This window comes from Rattus rattus, chromosome 4, assembly GCF_011064425.1.
Source record: "Rattus rattus isolate New Zealand chromosome 4, Rrattus_CSIRO_v1, whole genome shotgun sequence".
Classification (NCBI taxonomy): Eukaryota; Metazoa; Chordata; class Mammalia; order Rodentia; family Muridae; genus Rattus; species Rattus rattus.
Genome location: NC_046157.1, coordinates 112,761,003 through 112,784,198, shown reverse-complemented (window position 1 = coordinate 112,784,198; position 23,196 = coordinate 112,761,003). Strand labels below are relative to the sequence as shown.

Below are 23,196 nucleotides of genomic sequence, written 5' to 3'. Positions count from 1 at the left end.
GGCAAATTAGGGGAGTCCGAATTCTGTCAGGCTTGAATGAGGATTAAGGGTGTGACGTCTTCCCTAGCCTATGCTAGGCAGGCCTGGTGGATCTATCTGCAACTTTTTTTTTTTTTTTTTGATGGACAATCCAGGATCTCTCTTTTTCTGCCAGTTGTCCTTTTATTAAAAAGCATGAATCACGAACAAGTAGTCATGGGAGGAAACTTCATCTCCTGCCCACCCACTCATGGAGAAGACCTGTGGCAGTAAACCGTGCGGCAGGGAAGGGACAGAGGTAGAGCGTGGGGGGTGAACCCTATAGCTGGGGAGCCTTGTGTCTGAGAAGCTTACAGGCTCTGTTACTGGAATGGTCTCATTTCCACCCCCATCCCTGGCTTAGAAGCCCCTGGCGCCTGCCATGAAGGTACTGAATACTGTCCCTGCCAGTGAAACTAAAACCTTTTGAAACTTTCCACTGGGGCCACCTTGGAGGTAGAGCCAGGGAGCTCAGATCACTACCAAGCAGCCCTCATTTCTGGGGGGCAACTCACAGGTGAGAAGGAAAAACAGCAGGAAATGGAGCATTTGCTCTGTGCTTGGTGACTGTTAGAAAGGTAGAACTGGGAACCAGAACTCACCTCACTTTTTATTTGGAGACAGTCTCACTAAGGGCCCAGGATGGATTTGAACCCCTGGGCTCCCAGTTTTCCTACCTCAGCCTTCCCAAGCAGGTAGGACCACAGACTGCCCCCAGCACTCCAGGATCCCATTCAAAAATTTCACCTTGCTGTCTGTATGAATTTAAACCCTGTGTTTTTTTGTTTTTGGTTTTTTTTTTTTTTTCTCGATCTTAATTAATCTCTCTGCTACTTGGAGAGAAATAGTAGCTGACTTGGAAGTCTTGCTCCAGCCTCAAGGAGCTGAGGATTCTTAGCTTTTAAAGTATCCTGAGCCTGGCGTGGAGCTTGCCCTTAGTAGATGGAACAGGGGTCAGATCAAGGGGAGTGTGCCTGGGGCTCCCACCCTGGCCAGCTTCCATAGGGCACCCTCCCTGCCCACCCCTGGCCTGCCTCCTATCTCTGAGGCCACAGCTTTGTTTCCTAATGGGAATGGAGCTGGGAACCATGGCTCTGGCCAGCGAGGGAGAAGGGGCCCTTCTGTGTCCCAGTAAGGACGCAATTGTTACTGAAACCAAACTGGGCTGCCTTTCTCCATTACCCGCATTGCACTTCTGGTCTCCACTTCTCAAATGCCAAGTTTTAACCCAGAACAAAAGCTGCTGTCGGACCGATTTATACTCCAGATCTGCTTATGCGGTCTGGAGTGCTTTTTCCCCTCCAGGGCTGGTCCCTGGGGGTTCAAAGTTACCACAGAAACCTCCAGGCCGCCTTCCCTTCGTCCCTGTCCCCTGATTCGGGCTAAGGGTGGTCTCTAGGTACCGCCGGGGCAGTTTCAGCGAGGTGTCTCAGTTCACCTGTCTACTAGAGAACTAGCTGACTTGGAAGGACTTGCCAGCCAGCCAGCACCGCCCAGGAGGCCAAAGCTACAAGTTACTTCAAGAAGCGCGGGTGGGCGGAGGCTGGCAGTTCTGAAGGTGGTGGTGGTTCTCGGCGTGGTTCCCTTCATCCCCTTGTGGGGCTCGTGCCGCTTGTTGTTAATCGGCCTTACCAAGCCGCACCAGGAGTCATTTCCTGGGGGTAGGCTTTGCTGGAGCCCGTAAACTAGTAGCTGCCTGAAGACTTGGGGTCTCCTCTGTCTGTGAACTGCTCCTGCCAGTCCAAGGGTTAGGGCCCCGAAAAGAGGACAACTTTGGAGCCGAAAGACTGACCACTGTGATTAGCCCCCGAGAGAACCTTCAGTTTCTTCTCTTGCTACGCCATCCCCCTTCGGATACAAGTCCCAAAATGGTTTGCCAGCTTTCGTTCCTGTAACTGGAGCGTGGGGGAGCCCCTCAACCTTCCAGAGAACCCAGCCCGCCTCAGGGCTCCAAGGCACACTTCAAGAAGACCAGGTGAGTGCAGTTCCAGGTGGCAACGCCTGGAGTCCCTCCCCGCCCCCTCCACCGGGCGCCGTGGCGTAGACCTTGACTCCCAAGCTGCAAGAGTAGCTAAGGGTCCCCAAACCTCAGTGTTGGGCAAGCACGGGAGCGGGTCGCAGCCCCCTCCTGGGCGGGCCTTCGCGTCCCGCCCCCGGCCACCACTCGACACCCTCCTCGCCTGACGTCAGGGGGTTGGGGGCGGAGAGCGGCGGCTGCAGCGGAGAAAGAACCGGTGCCCAGCGCGGTGGAGCGCCGAACCCGAGCTCTGGGGCGCCGAGAGCCGTGTTGGGACCGAGGGGCGGTGGCGCAGGACAGCCTTAGCGTGCTGGCGGGCGGGCGCAGTCTGGAGCGGCGCGGGGGCTGGGGAGGAAGGTGGCTGGAGCCAAACGCGAGGGCGGCGCCCAGGGATTGGAGCTGCACGGAAGAGGTGAGTGAGGCCGGAGCGCTGGGGCCCCGGGGCCGCCGCTTTGTCCCCTTGCTTGGGTAGGGGCTGGCGCGCGCGCCAGGGGACAGCTTCTGGGGGGTGCAGGGCGGGGCGACAGCTGTCCGATCCGGGTCCCTCTCGAGTCCGCCGCGGGCTGCCCAGCGGACGATCGGCATCAAGGCAAGCAGTGCCTGCAGCTCCATTGGCCGGAGCGGCGGGAGCCTGAGGGTGCGGACGGAGCTAGGGGTAGCGGGGAGACCCTTGGGCTGTCCAGCGCGCGGTCCGAATCTTTGCCAGGCTTGCAAACTGCTCCGGTTCCCCCCACCTCGACGGAAAGTTAGGGGCGGGCTTGGACCGTAGCCGATGTTGTGGGATCGGATTTCCCTAGCGCGGCCCCCCGCCCTCCCGTTCTGCTCCGGAGGCGGGCTGGCACTGAGAACCAGCCCCCTCGCCAGAGCTCGGCCGCCCGGTCCCGCTCTGGAGCGCCGCGACTCACAACCGTGTGTGCAAGTGTGGGGCGCAAGTCCTGGTCCTGCACCCTCCATCCCCCTGGCTGTCCGTGTCCCTTGCCTTGGGAAGAGCTGGGGGTTGGGTCATCGCTACGCAGGCAGATTCTCGGAGCGCGCCACCGGGTTTTGACCCCAGCCTAGGGTAATTGGCAGAGAGGAAACTGAGGGTGTGTCGGGGGGGACTGCCCCGGGGAAGGCAGCCCCAGCCCCCCGCCCTTCCCGCGCTGGGGTTCTGGACCGACAGGGGGCGAGCGCAAGCCCGGCTTTGCCACGCTCCCAGAGCTGCCGCTTTGTTTGCATTCAAATCCCCGGAGCTGGGGGAGGGGAAAGCCCACAGTAGGGAGACCGGGACCGGGTCTTGGCCCGGAACCTTTGTTTTGGGATGCAATTCCCAGATTCTGCATCTCTGTTCCCGGCCCCTAGCGTCTGGATTAGTGGAAATCAGTCCCGTTGGCCTAGTGCGTAGTGCAGGGTCCCCGGGGTGCAATCCCCGAGTTAAGAACGTTCGTCAGAGCCGGGGAGGGCGTGGGGGGAAAGTAGCCCTTGACGACCATTCGTGGGCATCCCCTGTTGTCCAGGAGAACCCCGCTTCGGCCCCCAACCCATTTCACTTCCCTCCACGATCCCGCTCCCGCCGCGGCGGGGAGATCCCCCGAAGCCTGGAGCCGACTCGTGGCCCGGCCGCCTCTCTGCGGGAGGGTCAGTGTCTCCTAGAAGGCAGTTGGAGGAACAGGACTGGGCCTGGTCATTTCCACGCCCATCCCACCCACTTCCTGCCTCCCTCTTGGGCAACAAAGGGGCCTCGGGAAGCTGGGCCCATTTGGTTCCCGGCCCCACTCCTACTCCAGCTTTGCTGATGTGGAACCGGGTTTGGGCTCTGCCCGGCTATTGTCTGCGCTGGGGGAGGGGACAGGCTGGGGCCGGGAACTCTGCACGCTGCCTGCTTCACCAAGTCCCTCACTGGAGGTCTTTGCCCAACCGGCTGCCTGCGTCTGCTGAATAAGGGGTCTATCTCCCCGAATTAGGTCTTGGTGTTGGCTGGAGCCCCACTGGTAGCAACCCGGCTTTTAACGGTTATTATAAAAAAAAAAAAACCAAAACTCTGAAATCTTTAAGGCCTGAAGGAGCAAAGGAGGGGGGGAGTCCACACAACTCCCTGTTGAAGAGAGGGAGTAGGGATGGCTGGAGACCACAGAAGGCTTTTTGATGACTGCCCACGCCTAGTACTTGCTGACTAAGTTCCTCTCCTTGCTCTTCTGGGAGATCTCCCCAGGGATCTTGGGGGCAGGGGCCAGTTGCAGGAGCTAGGTCTGCTGCAAAAAAAGGGAGCCGGGGGAGATCCAAGGGCTCCGGGGGAGGCTTGTTCCAGTGTGCACCCTGTGCTGCCTGTCTCTTGGTGCGGGCCCCCTTCCGGTCTGTGATGCTGACCAGTTTCTTTTCCTTCAGCAGGGCTGCTGGACCGAAGTTTAGACCCTGGGTGTCTGCCATGGCCCCACACTGGGCTGTCTGGCTGCTGGCAGCAGGGCTGTGGGGCCTGGGCATTGGGGCTGAGATGTGGTGGAACCTTGTGCCCCGGAAGACAGTATCTTCTGGGGGTGAGTGCCTGAAGCCTGGGAGGCAGGGCCAGAGGGAGCCTGGGGCAGGCTGCTGGGGGAAGGGCGAGGTGGGAGTGATGCTTGTTTGAAGGAAGGAGCCACTGCTGAGGAATTACCCCCAAGCGTACACCTTTATACTGATATGTGTGACTGGCTTTCTAAGAAACGTGAGTGGCCCCAGGGACCCAGAACTGGTAGTGCGGGTCTAGATCTGAGCTTTGCCCCTTTCTGACACTGGGATAACTTTGTGGGATCTCTTACCACCCTACCCCCACCCTCATGCTGACCTGGCTGTCCTAGTGTGCGAAGGAGGTAGTTTCTGAATCAACCTCCCTGTTCCTCACTTGAATTGTCACTCATGCTTGGAAGCCTAGAGAGAGAAACCTGAACCCCAGAGCAAGTGTAAACCTAACCCCATCTCCAGTCTTTGAGGCTGTCTGTCCCTAGAAGCCCCTTTAATTCACCCTAATGCTCTCCTGTGCTGCTCTAACACTGGAGCCTTCTGATGGCTCTGGGTGGGCATATATAAGCACTGTGCTTTATGGGGGAGGAGGCAGAGCGGACCAGATAGCTTTCCTTTACGCGCGCGCGTGCGCGCGCGTGCACACACACGCACGCACACACACACACACACACACACACACACACCTGTATGGAGAGGTGGTGATGTCAGGTGTTTGTATCATCCCTGTGCTCTTGGGACGTGGGATGAGCTCACCTCCCACAGGCTGCACTCAGCTGCTATTAAAGCCCCTCCCATGCGGACCCAGCTCTCACTGGTCACTGCCTCCAAGCCTGAAGCTGACTTAAGCGGGGATCCTGTGGATAGGTGCAAGTATACGGGCCTCTGGCAGATTACATGGCTGTATGTCTGCTCATGCCCTACATGTACTGGATGGCAGCCTAGCTTCCCGCGTTTCAACATCATCAATGATCTCTGAGTCTCTGGTTCCTTTGATCTCCCAGTTCTAACCTCTTCCTCCTTCTCCACGAGCCACCTTGACATCTGTGCGTGTGTCTCTGGCGGCCTAGATGGAGTGAATGGCTTCTTAGATGAGGAATTTTCTGTGCCTCCCTCCTGCTGCACTAGACCTGCCACTGGGGTCTGCCTGGACCCTGCCGTGGTCAGCAAGTAGCAGAACTGGGAATGGCAACCGAGGAAGCCGGGTTTGGGAGGAAGTGTCTAGCTTTGTGCCTGAGGTACCGCTGACCCTGAGTGAGAGTCATCCGTCAGATGGCTTCCTCTGGCCAGAAGCTTTGGCCAAGATATCCTTCCTTCCTCTTTACCGGCCCAGATTGCCTCTCCTCCCCGCCCGGGGGGGGGGGGCTGAAGAAGGGTTTTGGAAGCCTGGGTAGGATGGAGCTGTTGTGCCAAAGGCTATTCAGAAAAAGTCCTTTATGGGCTGTAGGAGGTTTGGCTGTTGTCTGTGTGTGCATGGTGCTAGCTTTTGTGGAGAATCGTGATGATAAGGCCCAGGGGGATCCTTGGACAAAGGTTCTTCTCCTCCTCCTCCCCTCCTCCTCTTCCTCCCCTCCTCTTCCTCCTCCTCCTCCCCTCCTCCTCCTCCTCCTCCTCCTCCTCCTCCTCCTCTTCTTCTTCTTCTTCTTCTTCTTCTTCTTCTTCTTCTCCTTCTTCTCCTTCTCCTTCTCCTTCTCCTTCATAAAGATTTATTTATTTACTTTATGTATGTGAGTACACTGTAGCTGTCTTCAGACACAGCAGAAGAGGGCATCAGATCCCATTACAGATGGTTGTGAGCCACCATGTGGTCTCTGGGAATTGAATTCAGGACCTCTGGAAGAGCAGTCAGTGCTCTTAACCACTGAGCCATCTCTCCAGTCCCCCACCATGTTCTAATCCCTGTTTCTACAGAGCTGGTCACAGTAGTGAGGCGGTTCTCCCAGACAGGCATCCAGGACTTCCTGACCCTGACCCTGACAGACCGTTCTGGCCTATTATATGTGGGGGCCCGGGAGGCGCTGTTTGCCTTCAGCGTAGAGGCTCTGGAGCTTCAAGGAGTGGTGAGAGGTGGGGCAGTGGGAGGCACTCAGAGGGGAGAGGGAAAGGACGCAGGGTGTGTGTGAACTGTGCAGGCTGGCCCTCAGCCTAGAGGTCTCTCTGGTGGGTGTCAGGTTAGCAATTGCTTCCTGCTCCTGGTTTCTGCCAGTTGGGATGGTTTGGGGCTTCTATCAGAATGGGGACCAGGTGCCACCCATTGTGTAGCTTAAGGGGTCTTTGCAGGCACACACTGAGCACATACCTGTGACATTGCTGATATGTCCTGTCCGATCCTCAGATCTCTTGGGAGGCTCCAGCTGAGAAGAAAATTGAGTGTACCCAGAAAGGGAAGAGCAACCAGGTGAGTGCTTAGGGCACTTCCCCTACCAGGACTCCCTCCTTAGGGGACCTCCTATCTCTGGCTTTTAGTTCTCGCTAACCTGTAATACCTTTCTCTCCTTGAAGACCGAGTGCTTCAACTTCATCCGCTTCCTTCAGCCATACAACGCCTCCCATCTGTACGTTTGTGGTACCTATGCCTTCCAGCCCAAGTGCACCTACATCGTGAGTGTTTCCCTCTCTTTGGGTGTGCCCCTTGCTTGCCTGTCTCCAACCTCTGTGACCTCGTGGGGCCCCATATTAACACCCATCTTCAATGTCTTCCCACCCCTAGAACATGCTCACGTTCACCTTGGATCGTGCAGAATTTGAGGACGGGAAGGGTAAATGCCCTTACGACCCAGCTAAGGGCCACACTGGACTCCTTGTGGGTGAGTGGTTGCTGCCATCACAGACGGGGCAAATCTGGGACGTCACACTCTGGACTTGCCTTCAGAGCCCATCCTCAGTTTTCTAGTTCCTTAGACCTGCTGTTCTCTCCCGTAGATGGTGAACTGTACTCGGCTACACTCAATAACTTTCTGGGCACAGAGCCGGTTATCCTTCGAAACATGGGGCCCCACCACCCCATCAAGACGGAGTACCTGGCTTTTTGGCTGAATGGTTAGTCACGGAACAGGATTGGGGAAGGCCTGAGTGGAAGGGTCTTCAAGGGCCCTGGGACTCTGCCACTCACCCTCCTTGCTTTGTCCCCAGAACCTCACTTTGTAGGCTCTGCCTTTGTCCCTGAGAGTGTAGGAAGCTTCACGGGAGATGATGACAAGATCTACTTCTTCTTCAGTGAGCGGGCAGTGGAGTATGACTGCTATTCCGAGCAGGTGGTGGCTCGAGTGGCGCGCGTCTGTAAGGTACCAGGTTCCGCAGTGGTGGGCAGAGGGAGCCCTGAAGGCCCGGCAGGGGCTGACCAGCCGTGTCTCCTTGCCATCTGCCAGGGTGACATGGGGGGAGCACGGACCCTGCAGAAGAAGTGGACAACGTTCCTGAAAGCTCGGTTGGTGTGCTCAGCCCCGGATTGGAAGGTCTACTTCAACCAGCTGCGGGCAGTGCACACCCTGCTGGGCGCCTCCTGGCACAACACCACCTTCTTCGCGGTTTTTCAAGCTCGATGGTATGCTGTGCCACTGTGGGGTAGCTGGGGGGTGGGGAGGAGCAGGTGGTCAGGTCAGGTAGGGATGGTGTGTGGGTGTGAGGGCCCCCTCACCAGGTGTCTGGAGGAAGTCCAGCCGGTCAGTGCCTGGCAGCCAAGCTGCCTTTGTGCCTGCTCTTTTTAAAGCTCTGTGGGGGAAGGTGAGCAGAACCCTGCCTTGATACCTCAGAGCTACCTCATGGTCCTGACTGCTCCATATACCAAGCCTTGCTTTTTCCTCTGGAGCTGGGTATGGTGAGGGTAAGTAGGCACGTGACCTGACTGCCAAGGCCCTTCTTTAACAGGGGTGATATGGACCTGTCAGCAGTCTGCGAGTACCAGTTGGAACATATCCAGCAGGTGTTTGAGGGTCCCTTCAAGGAGTACAGTGAGCAAGCCCAGAAGTGGGCCCGCTATACTGACCCAGTACCCACCCCCCGGCCCGGTTCGGTGAGTTTTCGGCATGGGGATATGCTCCTGACATCAACTCCAGGACCCGCTCATTCACCAGCTGACTGACCGCCGTCCTCCCCACACCCTTCCCCGACACAGTGCATCAACAACTGGCACCGAGACAATGGCTACACCAGTTCTCTGGAGCTGCCCGACAACACCCTTAACTTCATCAAGAAGCACCCGCTGATGGAGGAACAGGTGAAGCCTCGGTTGGGCCGCCCCCTACTTGTAAAGAAGAACACTAACTTCACACATGTGGTGGCCGACAGGATCCAAGGACTTGATGGCGCCACCTATACAGTGTTGTTCATTGGTACAGGTAGGAGCGTTAGCTGTGCCCAAGGCTGGGAACCCGGGGAGGCCCAGTGACCGATTCCTCATTTACATATTCCCTCACCCCTTCAGGAGATGGTTGGCTGCTGAAAGCTGTAAGCCTGGGGCCCTGGATCCACATGGTGGAGGAGCTGCAGGTGTTTGACCAGGAGCCAGTGGAAAGTCTGGTGCTGTCTCAGAGCAAGGTAGTAAGATGGGCCGCACGTACCTCCCTCCATGCTCCCTGCAGCACCTTCTGTCTCGCAATCTCTCTGCCTTCGTAGTTGGCCTCCTGTGATTGGCCAGCTCAGGACCCCTCATTTAGCTCTTGCGAGTTCCCGCCCCGCGAGTTCCCGGAAGTAAGAGATCTAAGGCGCCGGAACCCGCTCTCTGAAGGTTCTCATATAGAGCCAGTCCTTGTAGGGCCCCCATTCCCAGAATCCAAACTCTGCAAACTCCCCCCCTGTTTTCTTCAGGACCTTCCAGGCGGAGCTGGGGCTCTACCTGCAGTCCCTTCTCAGTCGAGATGTTTTGGTGTTCACGAATCAGAGACATCTGTTTTCCTTTAGTCCCCAGTGGGTCTCTGAGCCAGGCCCTCTGTCTCCTGGCTCATTTACGTAAATCGTTCACTTTTTTTGCGCAAAACTGGCATATTCAAAGCACCCTCTGGATTTTGATTTGCTTGCCCTCCACCAGCTTACAGTGATGCAGAGTTCCTCCCTAGAGCGCTAAATAATAAGGGAACTATGGGGCTGAGCAAACAAACAGACTGGCAGTCACCATTCAAACAGGAAAACCACCTTAGGTAGACACTGCTATTACTGTGCTGGCTTCTGAGGCTGGGGGAAACTGAGTTTTCTGGACCGCGTGTGAGCGAGTGTGGGTACACCTCAGCTCACACGTCTGCCGTTCATCCCTGTCTAATAATAAGGTCATGTCTGTAAAGTGATTAGGATTGTGCTGACCTGTGGTAAGCCCTCATCAAATTTGTTCCTCTGGCCTGGATTTTTCTTCTGCCTTCTTCTTCCTTGGACCTAGTGTGTTTATGCTCTCAGAACAAACCTCAGCCATACCCCCCTTCCCCTCCCACCCCCCCAGACGTGGCGTGGCTCACCCTCTGCCTTATTTTTCTGCAGAAGGTGCTGTTTGCTGGCTCCCGCTCTCAACTGGTTCAGCTGTCGCTGGCGGACTGCACGAAGTATCGCTTCTGTGTAGACTGTGTCCTTGCCAGGGACCCCTACTGTGCCTGGAATGTCAACACCAGCCGCTGTGTGGCCACCGGTGGTCATTCAGGGTGAGTCAGTAGTCAGTGCCAGGGCCAGGAGGGGAGGCAAAGGTGGTTGGAGTTGGACTGCTGATGTCACCTCACTTCCCTACCAGGTCCCTTCTGGTCCAACACGTGGCAAATTTGGACCCTTCAAAGATGTGTATCCAGTATGGCATTAAAAAGGTGAGCTTTTTTTTTTTTTTTAGGTTTTTTTTTTTTTTTTTAGGTTCCCTCATTTTTGGGATGGGCCCTGGATCACAGCCAGGTTCGTGCATCTCCTCACTGTGAGGCCTGGGGTTCCTGTGTTAACACTTGGTTCTCTCTCATTTCTGCCTCTGCAGCCAGACCTGTTGTTCCCAAAAATATCACGGTTGTAGCAGGCACAGACCTGGTCCTACCCTGCCACCTCTCCTCCAATTTGGCTCATGCCCGCTGGACCTTCAGAGGCCGGGACCTGCCTGCAGAACAACCTGGCTCCTTCCTTTATGACACGGGACTCCAGGCGCTGGTGGTGATGGCCGCCCAGTCCCGCCACTCTGGGCCCTATCATTGCTATTCAGAGGAGCAGGGGACAAAACTGGCTGCAGAAAGCTACCTTGTTTCTGTCGTGGCTGGCTCATCGGTGACCCTGGAGGCGCGGGCTCCCTTGGAAAACCTGGGGCTTGTGTGGCTAGCCGTGGTGGCCCTGGGGGCTGTGTGCCTGGTTCTGCTGCTGTTGGTTCTCTCGCTCCGCCGGCGCCTGCGAGAAGAGCTGGAAAAGGGTTCCAAGGCAGCCGAGAGGACACTGGTGTACCCCCTGGAACTGCCCAAGGAGCCAGCCAGTCCCCCCTTCCGTCCTGGCCCAGAAACTGATGAGAAACTTTGGGATCCTGTTGGTTACTACTATTCAGATGGCTCTCTCAAGATTGTGCCTGGTCACGCCCGGTGCCAGCCCGGGGGTGGGCCCCCTTCCCCACCTCCTGGCATCCCTGGCCAGCCCTTGCCTTCTCCAACTCGGCTTCACCTAGGAGGTGGTCGGAACTCAAATGCCAACGGTTATGTGCGCTTACAGTTGGGCGGAGAGGACCGAGAAGGATCTGGGCACCCACTGCCTGAGATTGCTGATGAATTACGACGGAAACTGCAGCAGCGCCAGCCGCTGCCTGACTCCAACCCAGAGGAGTCTTCAGTATGAGGGAACCCCCCCACCTCAGTGGCGGGGGGGTTTCATGGGAGGTGCACTCTTAACTTTTGCACAGGCACCAGCTACCTCAGGGACATGGCAGGGGCAGCATTTGCCCAGCCATGAGGACCTGCTCAGCATGGGCACTGCCACTTGCTATGGCTCACCGGGGCATCAGCCTCACAGGAGGCACACCCTCCTCTGTGAATTTCACATACGTGGGACCCCAGCAGCCAAAACTTTGCAAGGAAGAGGTTTCAAGATGTGGGTGTGTTTGTGCATATATGTGTTGGTGTGTGTATGGAGGGGTGTGTGTGTGTGTGTGTGTGTGTGTGTGTGTGTGTGAGATAACCTTCCTGTCTCTGTCAAGTCTTCCCTTGGCCTGGGGTCCTCCTGGTTGAGCCTTTGCAGCTATGAAGGGGAAGGGGGTCATAGCACTTTGCTTCTCCTACCCCCAGCTGTCCCGAGCTTGGGATGGTGATGTACATACATATGGGGATGGGATGGACAGGGTGTTGTACCCCTTTAGGGGGAGTGCGGGACTCGGGGGTGGGCCTAGCCCTGCTCCTAGGGCTGTGAATGTTTTCAGGGCGGGGGTTGGGGGTAGAGATGGAACCTCCTGCTTCAGGGGGAAGGGTGGGCAGGGCCTCCCACTTGCCTGCCGCCTGGTTCGGTGGTATTTTATATTTGCGCTCTTCTGACAGGGCTGGGAAGGGTTGTTGGGGGGAGGGAAGGGAGAAGGTGGGCGTGCTGTGGATACTGGCCTATCTTCTCCCAGCTCTGGGAAAAGGGCTAACAGTGTAACTTATTGTGTCCCCACATATTTATTTGTTGTAAATATTTGAGTATTTTATATTGACGAATAAAATGGAGAAAATGAAACTTAACCCTGACCACACAGATATTTTGACTCAAACTCACTGACTGACCAAAGAGGGAATCATCCTTTGGCCTGGTCCCATCATGGTCTTAATGCCTGTCTGTGCCCCATCTCTGGAGGGGCCAGCGGAGATGCGAGTGTTTTCCCACAGTGGTGCCTATGTGACTGGGAACCAGACCAGGGCTACATCCCCTTGGGAGCTGGACTTGGCCTGGTGCCACAGGGAAAGAAGGCAGAGCATTGGGGGAAAGGAGGAGAAGGGGTTTGTCTTCCCGGAACTCTAGGGAGGGTGAGCAAGGAGTGAGGGGCTGAAGGAGAGGGTCCTCCTAGAAGCTTCTCAAGGTTGTGTGGACAATGTTTTTATAAAAATGGAGGTTAGGAAAAGCTCAGTGGGAGAGGGGCTCTTTGTAGCTTTTTACTCTAAGAATGCTGGTCTCAAATGTCCTAACTGTGTAGGGATAGTCCCCTATTGCCACCCAGTCAGTTTCAAGCCCTTGTCTTAGTGAGGGAGTGGTGTAGGCCCAGATGTTACTGGGAAAAACAACAGGCCCAGCCTGGATTCATTTCTGAGGGCCCTTGATGAGAGTTGCCTGGCAATCGAATTTCAAAAGGGAAAATAGGGGGAAAGAAAAAATAAGACGTTTTAAGATTTTTGTGTCGTGCTAAATTCAATGCTGTTGTTGGCTACAATTTGGACACACCTGGTTTAGATCAATCTAACCGGTGTATAGGAACAGACCGCGACAGTGAGCTTCACAACAGCCCCCCACCCGCCGCGCGCCCCCGCTTCCCCCTCGACTGCTCCCACCCCACCCCCATCCATTTGGATGCCCCTTGAACAGGCTGCTGTCTCGGTTTCCATGTGTGGGTCAGAAGGCTGGAAAATGCTTGAGTGTGTTCCCCTCAGCTCAGTTGTCGGCCCAGTGGGTGTTGGCAACCAGCGCCCACTGAGAGGGCGGAGGGTTAAACACAAAGGTGGCCTGCCCGGTCCTTGCCCTCAGGCCACCTGCTTCCAGCTGGATTGCTAAAGATCGAGGGTCAGAGTGTTAGTAGCTTTCTAGCGGTCACTGCTCTGTCCTGGATGGCCTATGGCTCAGGTGATGCTCGGAAGAGGAGACTCTGGGCCGCGTCTAGAGTCCTTGTGCCCTGGGTAGCCCGCGAGGCCTCGGTTCTGGCGAATGCGACATAAACATTACCAGACAGGCCAAGATGCCTGGTCCCCACACCCTACAAGGCGCGGTTGCATGAACCGTCCCGCCTCCTCCCTGGGTGCGCAGCGGATCCCCGCGCCTTTGCTCCTCCTTGTGCTTTGTTAGCCTCGGGCGCCCTCTGGTGGTAGCAGAGCAGCAAGGCTCAGTCTATCCTGCCACACTTCGCCACTCTCATTGGTTGCTAAGCTAAGGTCTAAATGCAGGATTGGTTTCCCTGGGCGAGAAGGCGGGACTCGAAGGTCAACTACGGACGTGGAGTGGTCAGCCTGGGACGAAGGGGTGGGCATTTCGTAGGAGCGCGTGGCTGCAATCCCGGCAGCCGGGATGGCGGCACCTCAGTCGTGCGCGGATGGCTCCTGCTGCTCTCACCCTGGTGCGGTGCCCGGGGTACAGCAGACACTGGAGGAGATGGACTTCGAGAGGGGTGAGAGGGGTGAGGCGGCCGCGTGGCCGGCGGCGGGCAATCTCCAGCCCCATCTCCGGGAACGTGGACTGAAGGAGGCCTCGAACCGAGTTTGGAGCTTCCGGGCCTGGTGCAGGAAGGCTGGCTTCAAAGCACGGCAGGAAGCCCCTCGGCCACCCCGTCTCGAGTGCGGACGGGTAAATTGAGGCATTGGTTTCTGAACTGGGTCTGGAGACCAACCCAGCAGGAGACAGCCTGGTGACAGAGGAGCTAGGGAAAGAATCTGCAGTTGGTGGTTTGTATCCACCTGGGAGGTCAGGGGAGCTGGCCCTTGCTGATCTCGGGTGAGCGCACACGTTTTAGCTATGACAGTAATCTCCAAAGAGATGACTGCATCTTTACCTGTGGAGCGAAGGGGGTGTAACTGTTTTGTCCAAGATTATACAGAGATTTTTGCCGTTTAGCAGCGTTCCCTGTTTTCTGTGCCTTGTTACTTCAGGTAGTTTGTGCCGCTGTAGCAAGGTTGTCATCCGTGGAGGACTGATGATACACAAGTCTGTGCGATAACACTTGACGGTTAGCCGGCGCTGTTCCTCTGTACTTCTTGCTACTGCCATCTTTTGGGCTAGGGACATAATAGGACACCCCACCTCCTCTCATGCCCTCTTGCAGTGTTTTCTCCTCCCTGCCTTTGGAAAATCGCAAATGAGAGGATTATTACATTTACACCTTTTTAAATTTAAAGATTATTTATGTGCATTTTCCCCCGTATGCGTGTCTGTATACCACACGTGCCAGGAGCTCATAGAAGCTAAAAAAAAAAGGGGGGGGGCATCAGATTCTCTGGAATTTCAGTTACAGATGGCCTTGAACAGGGAGCTGAGAACCAACCTGGGTCCTCTGTAGACCAGCCAGAGCTCTTAACTGCTGAGCCATCATCTCTCCAGCACCTCCTATTGCTATAAGTTCTCCAAGCCAAACTGACTGTTGTGGTCTCCAGAGGTCTGTTTCTATACCTTATTATGGTTCTCACCCTTGCAGCGGTCTCCTTTACAATTCTAAAATATGCAAGCCCTTTGTCTCATGACTTCATCCGTTTTGTTGGCTAGCCACCTTCAGGCTGACTGAAGCTTTTCCACCAGCTCTCAGTTCCATGACACCTCTTCAGGGAACCCCTCCTTAAGCCTTAGCGAGTCCTCCACCTGGAGACAGTTATGCCCAGTTTAGGTCTAGAGACATTTTTGGGTGTCACAGCTATCCTGACATGCACAGGCTGGCTCCCTACAACAAGAGGATCTGGCTCAAAATGTCAGCGTGCCTCGGTTGAGGAAAAAAACCTCATCGTATTCAAAGCTCTGGTTACTGTTACATTAGCGCTTTGCTCTCATTGTAGCAGTTTGGATTGACTCAAAGTCTGAGATGGAAGGTCACAAGATCAAGGCCATACAGGGCAGAGCTACATAGTGAGACACTTTGTTTCAGAAATAGATTGTTATCACCTGCTGCAATGTTGTCATCTAATTCTTTTATTATTTATTTTCCACATGTGATAAAGATACGCACCTATTATGTGATTTTTTTTTTTTTTTGTAAAGCATGTTTTTTAGTTATTTTAAAAAATGATGAAAGCGGGGTTGGGGATTTAGCGCAGTGGTAGAGCGCTTGCCTAGCAAGCGCAAGGCCCTGGGTTTGGTCCCCAGCTCCGAAAAAAAAAAAAAATTTGATGAAAGCCTTTGACTTCTTTAGTCAAAGACTTTTTAAAAAATATTTATTGTATGTATATGAGTACACTGTTTCTGTCTTCAGGCACACCAAAAGAGGGCATCAGATCCCATTACAGATGGTTGTGAGCCACCATGTGGTTGCTAGGAATTGAACTCAGAACCTCTGGAAGAGCAGTCAGTGCTCTTAACTACTGAGTCATATCTCCAATCTCTCCAGCCCTCCAGCTATGTTTTTTAGTTTTTTGTTTTTTTTTTTTTCTTTTCTTTTCTTTTTTTCGGAGCTGGGGACCGAACCCAGGGCCTTGTGCTTGCTAGGCAAGCGCTCTACCACTGAGCTAAATCCCCAACCCCTGTTTTTTAGTTTTTAATCTCTTTGTTTTGGTGACTTTTCATTGTGTGTGTATGTGTGTCTGTTTTGTTTTGTTGGTCTGCCCTTCCCTACCCCCAAACCACAGGTCTCACTATATAACCCTGGCTGTCCTGGAACTCATTTTTCAGACCAGGCTGAACTCAAACTCACAGAGAGCCATCTGCCTCTGCTTCCCTGGTGCTGGGATTAAAGGTGTACACCATCACTGCCAGGCCCTAGCAACTACTCTTAACTGCTGAGCCATCTCTTTGATTTTATATATATATACAAATTATGTACACATATGTTTAACGTGTGTGGCCGTTTTGCCTGTATGTATGCGCTATGTATGTGCCTAGTCAGAAGAGGAGATTGGATCCCCGGAAGCTGGAGTTACAGATGGTTGTGAGCCACCTTATGGGTGCTGGGAATCAAACCCAGGTCCTCTAGAAAAGCAGCAGTTCATGAACCATCTCTCCAGCTCTGGTCGTTGTTATTGTTTTGTTTTTTGAGACAGCATCTCATTGTGTAGCTCTGGCTGTCCTGGAACTCGCTCTGTAGACCAGGCTGTCTACACCCTGAACACCCAGAGATCTATAGGCCTCTGTCTCCCAAGTGCTGGCATTACAGGTGTGTGCCATCATGCCTGCACTCTGATTATCTTTATTTCTGTATAATTCTTATCTTGTCAACCAGTATCTTTTCCATTTATGGGAGCAGAGGAAACTCCAAGTGAATGTTGACATGAGCAGGACATGTTAAGGACCAGGGCCTCCGACCTATGGGGAAATGGCGCGCACACACACACACACACACACACACACACACACACACACACACCAGGGGTCTAGGCTTAGAGGGACAGAAAATCCTTCCTCTGGTCCATATGCAGATGTTGACAATGTGTGCAGAAAATATCCACCATTTCTCTCCCTGAGTGTTTATGACCTTAAGATAGCTCCCCTACGGGCTGGAGAGATGGCTCAGCGGTTAAGAGCATCTTAAGAGACTGCTCTTCCAGAGGGGTCATGAGTTCAATTCCCAGCAACCACATGGTGGCTCACAACCATCTGTAAAGAGATCGGGTGCCCTCTTCTGGTGTATCCGAAGACAGCTACAGTGTACTTATATATAATAAATGAATAAATCTAAAAAAAAAAAACAAAAACGATAGCTTCCCTACAGAGATCTCTCCTGCTGAGATTAGCTGTGCCCGCCTCCTTGCTCAGCTGCATTAATAGCCCCGCCTCCTTGCTCAGCTGTCTGTAACAACCCCGCCTCTTTGATACAGTAACCTTGGGTAGCCATTCAACTGTATCTAATAACCATGCTGAGCTTCTGGGATGCTGCAATTCTCCTTCAGAGTCCACCAGTCCCAGCTTCCCAGCTTTTATGTGTGTCTAGGCTCCCTTCCTATCCCAGTAAGGTTGAGTTCCTGGAGCCATACAAGGACAGGGCACCAGGCACCGGTCCCAGCTAGCGTACCTCTCTGTGATACTTTTTAGAAGTATGTTGGTATGTGTTCCCTTCATGTTTCCTTATCTCTTTTACCCATCACTTTGTGCTGCATTGTGAGTAAACTAAGCTACTAGTTAACGCTCTCACCAGCTGGGTTTGTAGTCTTGGTCGACCTATTTGTGATCATTTTACTCCAATAATTTACCCAGTTTTTTTTTTTTTTTTGTTTTTTGTTTTTTGTTTTTCTTTTCTTTTCTTTTTTTCGGAGCTGGGGACCGAACTGAGGGCCTTGCGCTCGCTAGGCAAGCGCTCTACCGCTGAGCTAAATCCCCAACCCAATTTTACCCAGTTTTTAATTAGGACAGGTGGGGTGTCAGGGTTTGAGCTGTGATGTCAGAGGGGACTTGGTAGACTTGGTTTTGCCCTTCCACTGTGTAGGTGGAATGGACTGAGCTCAGGTAGTTAGGCTTGGTAGCAGGAACTTGACCTGCTGAGCCACTGTTCCTTGATCCTCGTATTGAGACAGGGCTTCTCTGTGTAGCCCTGGCTGTCCTGGAATTCACTTTTATGACAGGTCCAGATTACAATAGTCTTCGCATGGAATTCTTGCTCGCTTCCTGGGGGTAATATCGATATAGCAGCTCAAGCTTTAACTTAGAGATGTTGAAACTTCAGTCAAAAGGTAGAAGCAATGCTTTCAAAATAAATGAAAAGGAAAAGAAAAAACGTCGTCATATCACTCTGCTCAGCGCTTTGAATGCCTTTCTGCAGGAATCTGGTCGGCCGCCCTGAATGGAGACCTGGGCCGAGTGAAGCATTTCATCCAGAAGGCCACAGACCCTAGCCAGCCAGACTCTGCTGGCTACACTGCACTGGTGAGCTCTGGGAGAGGCTTAACTCTGGGCTGCTGCTCCCTTCCCTTTATTTCCAGGAAGGCCCTGGTGTGTGTGTGTGTGTGTGTGTGTGTGTCCCTCTCCTCCTCCCCTCTCCCCTTTCCCCTTTGTGTGTGTGTGTGTGTGTGTGTGTGTGTGTGTGTGTGTGTGTGTGTGTGTGTGTGTGTGTGTGTGTGTGTGTGTGTGTGTGTGTGTGTGTGTGTGTGTGTGTGTGTGTGTGTGTGTGTGTGTGTGTGTGTGTTCCACATGTGAGGCTGGTGTAGAACTTAAGCCATCAGACTTTGCGGTAAGTGCTTTCACCAAACGAGTCATCGCATTAGTTCACTGGTTTTTTGTAGTTGTTTTGTTCGTTTTGGTCTTTTGTCAGGATTCACTCTGTGGTCCAGGCTGTCCTTGCAGTCACTCTCCCTCTTGGGTACTGAGAATCTGTAGTACATGCCACCTCACCCAGCTTTAAAGTTTGTTGTTCTGTCTCTTGAAATAGGCTGTCACAGAATCCAGATTAGCCTTGAACTTGTCGTTGATCCCCCTGCCTCCTCCCAAGTGCTGGGATTCCAGACACAGGCCTGTGCCACCGAGACCACTAAGCACCCCCCACCTACACTGCATTTTTAGCCACCCTTCGCTTTTAACTCTGGCCACATCCTGAGCAGCTGGGTGTCTTAATTAGTGGAAGGGCACAGCGTTTCCGACACTGCCCCCTGGCTCTTAGCCTCCCAACGCCTTGTCACCTGCCAGGACTTTGCCACCTGACTTCAGTCTCTGACCTTTGCAGCACTATGCTAGCCGCAATGGGCACTATGCCGTTTGCCAGTTTCTGCTAGAAAATGGAGCAAAGTGTGATGCCCGGACCAACGGGGGCGCCACGGCTTTGCACCGGGCCAGCTACTGTGGGCACACGGAAATCGCACAGCTGCTGCTTTCCCATGGGTCCAACCCCCAGCTGGTGGACGATGACGGCATGACCAGTCTACATAAGGTATGTCGCTGTCTCCTTCAAGCCTTTTTCTCCTTAATCTTGTACTGTTCTTGTTGCTTTTTTTTTTTTTCTTGTTACTTTGCTGTGACCAAAAATATTATTTTTATTTACTTTTTTTTTTTTTTTTTTTTTTTGAGACAAAGTCTATGTTATCCTGGTTGGCCTAAAACTTTACTCTTTAGACCAGGCTGGCTTTGAACCCACAGAGATCCGCTTGCCTCTGCCTTCCAACTGCTAAGATTAAAGACAGGGCACCAGGCAGCCTGGGACCTCCACTCAGGAGGTTAAAGGGCTCTAGAAATGCCCTCACACCCGTAGGTGTGTGCTGTAGGTGACTGTAAACCCCACAAGTTGAACCGTCACATTTCCTGTCCCGTTCCTGTGGAGAACAGGAAATAAAGGCAAGGAAAGACCACCTGGAACCTCCCGCCTCACCTCCCCCTCACCTCCCCCTCACCCCCCCCTCACCTCCCTCACCTGCCACCACTTTAGGAAAACGGCTCCCTCACCGTCTTCTCACTACAGAAACTGGTTCCCCCACTCAGTGACGAGCTGTGAAGCTTCCCGAGGAGTCACTTTATGAAACCAGCACTGCTTTGCCTCTCTCTGCCACCACTTTGGAGAGTCCCGGGTCATAGACAGGATCATCATTTTGGGGGCTCAGTATTCTACACCCTTTCTCCAGGCATCCACTTAACCAATTGCTCCCTCCCTCTTTCTCTCCAACTGCCTGTCCGTCCATCTGTCCATCTGTCCGTCTGTCTGTGTCTAAGCTCTGGGGATTGCTAGGTTTGTGCTCTCCCACTGAACTCTATGCCCAGCCCACATATGCATCTTAGAGACTTGATTTATGCATATGCGTATAGAGTCCCTCCTTATCCCAACACCAACTTCTAAGTTTGAAGCCAGCCTGGTCTACACAGAGAAACCCTATCTTGGGGTGAGGAGGAGGGTTCCCACCAAGCACAGAGAAACCCTATCTTGGGGTGAGGAAGAGGGTTCCCACCAAGCCCTACCCCAGAGGCTGGCTTTTTCCAAGTCCAAGAAGCTCATCCTACCAAGCCATCTGGGTTTGGCTCCTGCTGGCTTCCTGTTGTGAGTTCCTAACCTTGACTCGTGTATTCAGACTCTGTTAAGTCTTTTTATCCCCGTGTACTCACTGTCACTGTGTGTCACAAACTATCCCCTGAATAGCTGTCCCCCACTCCCTCTGCTCCCCTTCTTTGAGACAAGCCCCTCACCCCACCCCACCCTGCCCTTCCCAGCAGAGTTTTGTTTTGCCACACTGGCTAACCTGGAGCTCCCTAATGCAGATCAAGGTGTTCCCAAACATGCGGCAGATAGGGCTTACAGGTTAACTTTGGGCACCACAGGTCCTGCCTTGAGTTCCTGCCTTGACTTCCCTTCACAGTGAGCAACACCAACTCCAGGAAATAAAGCCTGACGTCCCCAAATTGCATTTGGTCACAATGTTTCCTCACAGCAGTAGAAATGTAACCCAGGCACCTGTTCATCCTGAGCTTGAGGTCGGTCTCTCACCAGGGGCAGCAGCTGGGCCTTCTTGTGTTTAACCTATAGCCTTAGCACATGCCCTAGGCACTTACTGAAGTCCGACTGCCTGAACAGCTGCCTGTTGGGTTTTGTTAGATCCCTCCTAGGTGTAGAAGCTTGGGTCTTGTCTTTTTTTAAAGAAATGCTTGTCAGGACTCGTCAATGGTGCGCACAAGCCTTTAATCCCATCACTGCAGATCTGAGTTCGAGGCCAGCCTGGTCTACAGAGTGAGCTGGGGTGGGAGTGGGGGTAATTTCCAGTGTAGCTCAGTGGTAGGAAGCCTGACGTGCACAAAGACGACCCAAACATGGCTGCTCACACCTGTAATTCCAACCCTCGGAAAGCTGAGGCAGGAGGATTGCCAAATTTCAAGGCCAGTCAGTTTCACGAAGAGAGTTCAAGAAGAGACAGAACCGAACCACAGCTGATGCTGAGTAGCTTCCCAGACAGCCCCAGGGCTTCACAAACCTTCAGGTCAGGGAGGCGTGGGGCCTTGGTGGCCTTTGGAAGTGTGCTTACACACCCGGGCTCCTGTGCCAGGAGACATTGTCAGAGCAAGCAGTTTCCAGAAGGAGGAATAAGAAGGTGCAGGGCCCAGCTCAGGTTTGCCTTTTCATTAATCTCTCTCTCTTGTCTCTCTCTTGTCTCTCTCTCTCTTGTCTCTCTCTCTCTTGTCTCTCTCTCTCTTGTCACTCTCTCTCTTGTCTCTCTCTCTCTCTCTCCCTCTCTCTCCCTCCCCCAGGCTGCTGAGAAGGGTCATGAGGACATTTGCTCCCTCCTGTTACAACATAGCCCAGCCCTGAAGACTGTCCGGGATCGCAAAGCACGCCTAGCATGTGACCTGCTGCCCTGCAACAGTGGCCTGCGGGACCTGCTGGCCAGCTGAGGCTCCTCCTCCTGTGTCTGGCTGCCCTTGAAGGGTGCACAGACTAGCTCTCCCCGCCCCCAACTTGCACCAACTGCATCGTGCTGCCGGGACCAGGGCCGGAATGCCCTGAAGAGCCCGGTCTGGCCAGTGTGGCAGCCGGTAGGGGAAGACTTGGGAGCCTAGACAGGCGATCATATAAGCGAATCCATGTAGAGATACATAGCCATTTGGAAGAAAATAAAGCTCATCTCTTGATGTCATTCCACGGACAAAGATGAATTTCAAAATGCAGCATTCGGAAGCTAAAAACACAAAACTTTGAAGTATTAGAGAAAACACGGGGCTGGAGAGATGGCTCAGTGGTTTAGAGCACTGACTGCCCTTCCAGAGGTCCTGAGTTCAAATCCCAGCAACCACATGGTGGCTCACAACCATCTGTAAATCTGATGCCCCCTTCCGGTGTGCATGAAGACAGCTACAGTGTACTTATACATAATAAATAAATCTTGGGGAAAAAAAGAAGAAAAAACGAAGCTGTTTCCGGCTGACTGAGCTTGGTGCAGGGTTCTTTTAAGCCCTCAGGGCCCCCGTCTGAGAGATGCAAAGGACTGCCTCACGGTTGCTCTGGGACGTGGGAAGTCTGCAGACAGCACTCTCATGAGGGCATACACTACGTCACAGCAGCAGGGGGAGCACAGGATGCTCAGCCTGGCCTGGTAGTGCAGTCCTGGAACACCAGCTGTGCTCACCGGTTGTTCAAGGCCAGCCTGCGCCTCAGGTAAAAAGAGGGGCATAGCTCAGTGGTAGGATGCTTGCCTGACATGCAAAAGCCCTGGGCTTGATTCCGGATACAGTGCGCTAACAGTGCCAGGACCCCACAGTCTAACCAACGCTAGCCTTTATTCCCGATGTTCAGCTCTAGTAGTCCGACCTTTGCAACTGTGCAACTGTCCAGGTGTGGCTGCACACACCTTTAATCTCTCCGAGCTCCAGGCCAGCCAGAGCTACAGAGACCCTGTCTCTAAACCTCACGTATTCGTAACTGCTCTCCTGTTTGTCTTGCGTTGATTACTGGTGAGGCTGCACACCTGTCTCTGACCTCCCAACTATGCCCATTCCAAATGTTTTTGCTGGGCTGGAGAGATGGCTCAATGGTTAAGAGCACTGACTGCTCGTCGGGAGGTCCTGGTTTCAATTCCCAGCAATTCCCTCTGGGCATTGTCTGTACATATAGAAACATAACGTACATATTGTCTAATGTATATTAAAATTCTCTGTCACGCCATGGCTTGCCTTGAGCAGGCTGGCTTCTGGTCATGGAAACTGGCACACACGCTGTTGATGGCAGTTTAGCAATCCCTGTTTAACTGTGTCCAGCTAATCATTGACCTCTCCGTAGCAACCTAGGCAGATCCATCTTTGATACAAAGGTGTCTGCTTACAGACACTCATTTACAAACTCTGCAGGAGAGCCCAAAGCCCTGGATCCCCCAGCACTGACTGAGAGACTCACTGAACTATGCTGTATATTTAAAAAAAAGAGCACCAGGCCTTGCGGCTGATGTAATCCCAGCACTCGGGAGCTTAGGCAGTGTTACCAGTTAGAGGCT

At 53.6% G+C, this 23,196-nt stretch overlaps 2 protein-coding genes across 6 annotated transcripts; both read left to right on the top strand.

Moving 5' to 3' along the window:
* The first annotated feature begins 2,227 nt into the window (after positions 1–2,227).
* Sema4c (semaphorin 4C) lies at positions 2,228–12,156 on the top strand. 4 transcript variants are annotated; one of them, XM_032900939.1, is made up of 15 exons: positions 2,228–2,447; positions 4,403–4,548; positions 6,422–6,570; positions 6,846–6,908; positions 7,013–7,111; positions 7,221–7,317; positions 7,433–7,549; positions 7,643–7,794; positions 7,879–8,054; positions 8,378–8,522; positions 8,625–8,847; positions 8,934–9,046; positions 9,977–10,134; positions 10,221–10,289; positions 10,447–12,156. In XM_032900939.1, the coding sequence occupies exons 2-15, from the start codon at positions 4,440–4,442 to the stop codon at positions 11,279–11,281; spliced, it is 2,505 nt and encodes an 834-aa protein (XP_032756830.1). In that variant the 5' UTR covers positions 2,228–2,447; positions 4,403–4,439; the 3' UTR covers positions 11,282–12,156. The 4 variants fall into 4 exon arrangements, with proteins under 4 accessions (XP_032756830.1, XP_032756831.1, XP_032756832.1 ...); XM_032900940.1 differs by having other exon boundaries at positions 4,400–4,548; XM_032900941.1 differs by lacking the exon at positions 2,228–2,447 and adding an exon at positions 3,728–4,026.
* A 1,502-nt stretch (positions 12,157–13,658) lies between these two features.
* Positions 13,659–22,097, top strand: Ankrd39 (ankyrin repeat domain 39). Of its 2 annotated transcripts, none has more exons than XM_032900936.1 (4): positions 13,659–13,784; positions 18,066–18,169; positions 18,963–19,166; positions 21,461–22,097. In XM_032900936.1, the coding sequence occupies exons 1-4, from the start codon at positions 13,685–13,687 to the stop codon at positions 21,602–21,604; spliced, it is 552 nt and encodes a 183-aa protein (XP_032756827.1). In that variant the 5' UTR covers positions 13,659–13,684; the 3' UTR covers positions 21,605–22,097. The 2 variants fall into 2 exon arrangements, with proteins under 2 accessions (XP_032756827.1, XP_032756828.1); XM_032900937.1 differs by having other exon boundaries at positions 13,660–13,784; positions 18,963–19,171; positions 21,431–22,097.
* The last annotated feature ends 1,099 nt before the right edge of the window (positions 22,098–23,196 follow it).